Source organism: Cynara cardunculus, assembly GCF_001531365.2.
Source record: "Cynara cardunculus var. scolymus isolate 2C chromosome LG 16, CcrdV1, whole genome shotgun sequence".
NCBI lineage: Eukaryota > Viridiplantae > Streptophyta > Magnoliopsida > Asterales > Asteraceae > Cynara > Cynara cardunculus.
The window spans coordinates 20,406,643-20,410,828 of NC_037543.1; the positions used below are offsets into that span (position 1 = coordinate 20,406,643).

Consider the following 4,186-nt stretch of genomic DNA (forward strand, 5'->3'; position numbering starts at 1 on the left):
CAGTTTATTACGTTTTGGTATCGTCATAAGCTAATCTAAACACTTTTTATGAAACTTCAGTTTGATACAACATAAGTTGATAAACACTTTTACAAAAAAACCATAAGTTATTTATAATTGTGTATATTTTATATTTCTTGACGAATTTCTTTTTTCCACAGAACTTGGAAGAGTTTTTCTGGAAGTCAAAGGTTGTTTAATCTGTATTGTTTCAGGGTGATTGGTTTTATCTGAATGATCGGTTTTCGGGTCAACTTATACACACCGATTAATCCTTCAAACGATCACGAATGTTATGAGTCATCGCAGACGAATCTTCATACATGGTCGTGAGGGCTTATGCATCATTCATTTTTTATTTTATAAATAGTTATAGATAGAGATTGTAACATCTCAGCCCAACCATACCAGATATCATCCGCTTTTTTCGTACATCCGGACTCACGGTTTTAAAACACGTCTAATAGAGAAGATAGAGGTGTAAATGATGCGAGTCGAGTTTGAGTATCACTATACTCGACATGAACTCGAAACCGAATTTCCAAGCTCGAACTCGACTCGAAAACTCACGAGTAGTAAAAATCAAAGCTCGACTCGAACTCGATAACTATTTCTCAAGCTCAAACTCAAATTCGAACTTGAATCAAACTCGAATTCGAGCTCGAATGAAGCTCAAACTGCAACTCAAATCAAACTTGAACTGAAACTCTAATAAAGCTCGAGTCAAACTCACCCATTGAAATTTATGAAATTTGTGCGTATTTCTCTTATAAATTTTTATAAAACTAAAGAGTTCAACTTCAAACTTCATCATGAAAAAAGACAAAGTTAGAAATTTCATTCACCTCTCTCTATTTTTATAACATTTTTTCTTCCTTCTTTTCATCATTTCACTTTCAATGTGGGACAATTTCACTAACTCTTTTTTATAGTTTCTTTTGTCTTTTTTAATTGTGAGAGCAAATCTCCCCTCCCTTTTACTAAACCATGGGAAGCCTCTAGTAGTTTATCGGACAAATTAAGTTGTGTCTAATAAAAAATAATTGATTAATTCTTACAATTAAAAATGTATAATTTTGTTTAAATATTTAAAAATATAAGACATTTTTATTATTTATATTTTACAAATTTTATCATAAAAACTGATTATATTTTAAAACTAATTGTATATAAAATAATCGAGTATCTCACGAGATTTTTGAGTCCAGTATTGGGTAGCTTGACTAGACTCGTTAATATGTCGAGTCGAGTCAAGTTCGAGCCGAGCCTATTCGAGTCGAGTGTTGACCGAACTTTGATCGATTCGATCTCGAGTAGCTCACGATTTGTCTCGTGTAAGATACACCCCCAAGAGGTAGGGGTGAGCAGCGGAACCGGGTACCAAATTGCGGAACCGGAACTGCCGATTCTGGAACTGGAACCGATATGAGTGGTTTCGGTTCCTAAAATACAGAAACGATTGAGAATGGTTCCGATACCGGTTCTCAACTTTTTGGAACCGTTACCCGCCGAGACCGGTTTCGGGACCCCGGAATCGGCGGGTACCCTGAACCGGAACCAACGTGTATCCGGTATTTTTCAATTAAAAAAATAATTAATTTTTTAATACTAAATTTAAATTAGGTCAAGAACTTAAAACTCTAGATTAGATTTTAGGTCCCACCTCATCGACTCATACTCTCGGGTCCAAGGCCTCGCACGGTCCGTCTTCATCGACTCATAATCGTTAAACTTTAAACATTTACAATTATAGTATGTAATTATTAAACTTTCAACATTACTATCAGTCTATTATGGTTTGTAATTGTTAAACAATATTTATAACCATTATTCCGTATAATTTGTATTCTTGTTTATTTATTTAGTGTTTTAATTTTTATTTTTAAATAACAAAATTTTAATATTTTAGGAACCGGGTACGAGGAACCGGTTCCAAAAATTCAGAAACCGCTCTAACCAGTTCCGGTTCCAATATCTCAAGAACCGTCGGTTCCTATCAAATAAAGCGGGTACCCGTCTATGCTCACCACTACCAAAGAGAAGGTATTCAATCCCTTATAAAACAACATTTATTATCCTCCATAACCAATGTGGGATCTTACAATCCACCCCTAGGAATAACAACTAACAGTATGCGGTAAATAGCTGATGAATATACTAACTGATTACGAGTTTTGACTAACGGTTGACCATCAATCTGAACATGAATTCATCATACCGTTAACTTCCACAACCTTTAAAATGTGTATTATTTTCATAACCACTTTGACACTCCGTTAGTACGATCCTCTCTGCACCATATTTTCTCCCCTTTTAAGCAAAACCCATCATCTCCTTCTTGTGAAGAAATCTAGAGAGAGAGAGAGAGTTAGAGAGAGAGAGAGAGAGAGAAAGCCATTGTTATGGGGAGAGGAAGAGTGGAGCTGAAGAGAATAGAGAACAAAATCAACAGACAAGTCACCTTCTCGAAGCGAAGAAACGGTTTACTGAAGAAAGCTTACGAGCTATCGGTCCTCTGCGATGCAGAAGTCGGTCTCATCATCTTCTCCAGCCGCGATAAGCTCTACGAGTTCGGAAGCGTCGGGTAAGTCACCTGTACATTCACCGACTGTCTGTAGCAATCTATACATACATAATATTACATATTACATGAATTTGTGGTAACGAAATCGTCTAATTCTGTGATTGGATCTTCGAAAATGTTTGTTTCATTGATGGTTCTTACACTAAGGAGAGATCGAACGAGAGATCGACACGTTTTGGAGTAATTTGATGGTACAATTCGTCATTAAACTGACGAGGTGCAGATCTAGGGTTTTATTTTATTTTATTTTAATATTCATAAAAAAGGGAAATGATTAGTACTTTTTTGAATTTCTGTTTTGAAATTTTGTCTTTTCTGTTTGGATCATGGATCTAATGGTTTCTTCGCTGAATTTTGTTGCAAATTTTTTCCTGTTTTTCAATCATAAATTTTTCCCAAGGGAACACAAACATGAGCAGAGAAAAATGTAAAGAAGCCTAAACACTTCCCTTTATAAAATTTCAAAAGGAAATATCATAAATTCCAAGTAAAAAGGTTGGAATTTCGACTCCTTTTTTTGCAAACCTTATGAACCCTAATTTTGTGATATTTCTTTTTATCGTTTTGGACTAATTTGAAAATGATATATGTATGACGAGAATCGAGTCCATAGTAGAACAGTAACCAAATAAGAGATAAGAAAACGGTCGAATCACATGTGATTTTACGTTATAATCATGTGTAAAATCATACGGGATTTTGGCCACCACATCAACCCAGACTCCTTTGCGTTGACCGTTAGTGTAAAATCATATGTGATTTTACACTTGATTTAATTGTTTTTGTGTTCTTTTATTTGGTTACTACTCTCGTTTGATGGATGGTTTTTACAAATATGAGTGGTTTGCAATTGATCGTTTATATATATATATATATATATATATATATATATATTTATTGGGTTTGTCCAAAGGACAAAATGGTGTTATAGAAAGAATATGCAGTTGATCCTTTCTGTTAATTTTATGTTGCAATTTCCTGGGATTTTTTGATCATTTTTGTTCAAAAAGCTTTAATTTTTTGCATAGAAATTTGTTTGTATTTGTTTACTTCTATGTCTGCAGTGAAGATTTAATTAGTAAATTAGTTTTATCTTGTATATAATTTACTAAAAGAAAATCTTTAATTTATGATACTGGTGAGACCATATTTTTACATTTAAAATTTACACGAAAACATTGTGAAGGTAATTTTGCTGTAAAGGTTCGGCTCTTTTTTACCATCACAACGTTTTGCTGTGAAGTTTCAAATGTAAAAAAATGGTTTTACGGGACTCAAAAACAAACTGGTCTCATATGAACCCAACCGTATATATGTATATATATATGTATGTATATTACCCATGCATTGATATGGTTGTAAGTAAAAATATATGTGGAAAAGTGGATGTTACCATAACAATGTAAAACAAAAAGCTTAGAAGCAAAGAATATGATATTATCATTTTAGGTTAAAACGAAAGAATAATTCTTTTTCTGGTCACTGTTTTAATTGATATGCGAATTGAAGGCAACCTGATGATGCATCTTTTGAATTTTGATTTATTAATTTATTTTTATTTTTGGTGAAATTAATATATATATATATATATATATATATATA

General features: G+C 33.1%; 1 protein-coding gene across 1 annotated transcript in view; it reads left to right on the forward strand.

Moving 5' to 3' along the window:
- The first annotated feature begins 2,402 nt into the window (after nt 1–2,402).
- The window catches only part of LOC112529098 (MADS-box transcription factor 6), a 9,085-nt gene continuing 7,301 nt past the window's right edge, over nt 2,403–4,186 (forward strand). Inside the window, exon 1 of the mRNA XM_025140174.1 lies at nt 2,403–2,584. Coding sequence (XP_024995942.1) covers nt 2,403–2,584 — 182 coding nt within the window. The remainder of the gene's footprint in view (nt 2,585–4,186) is intronic.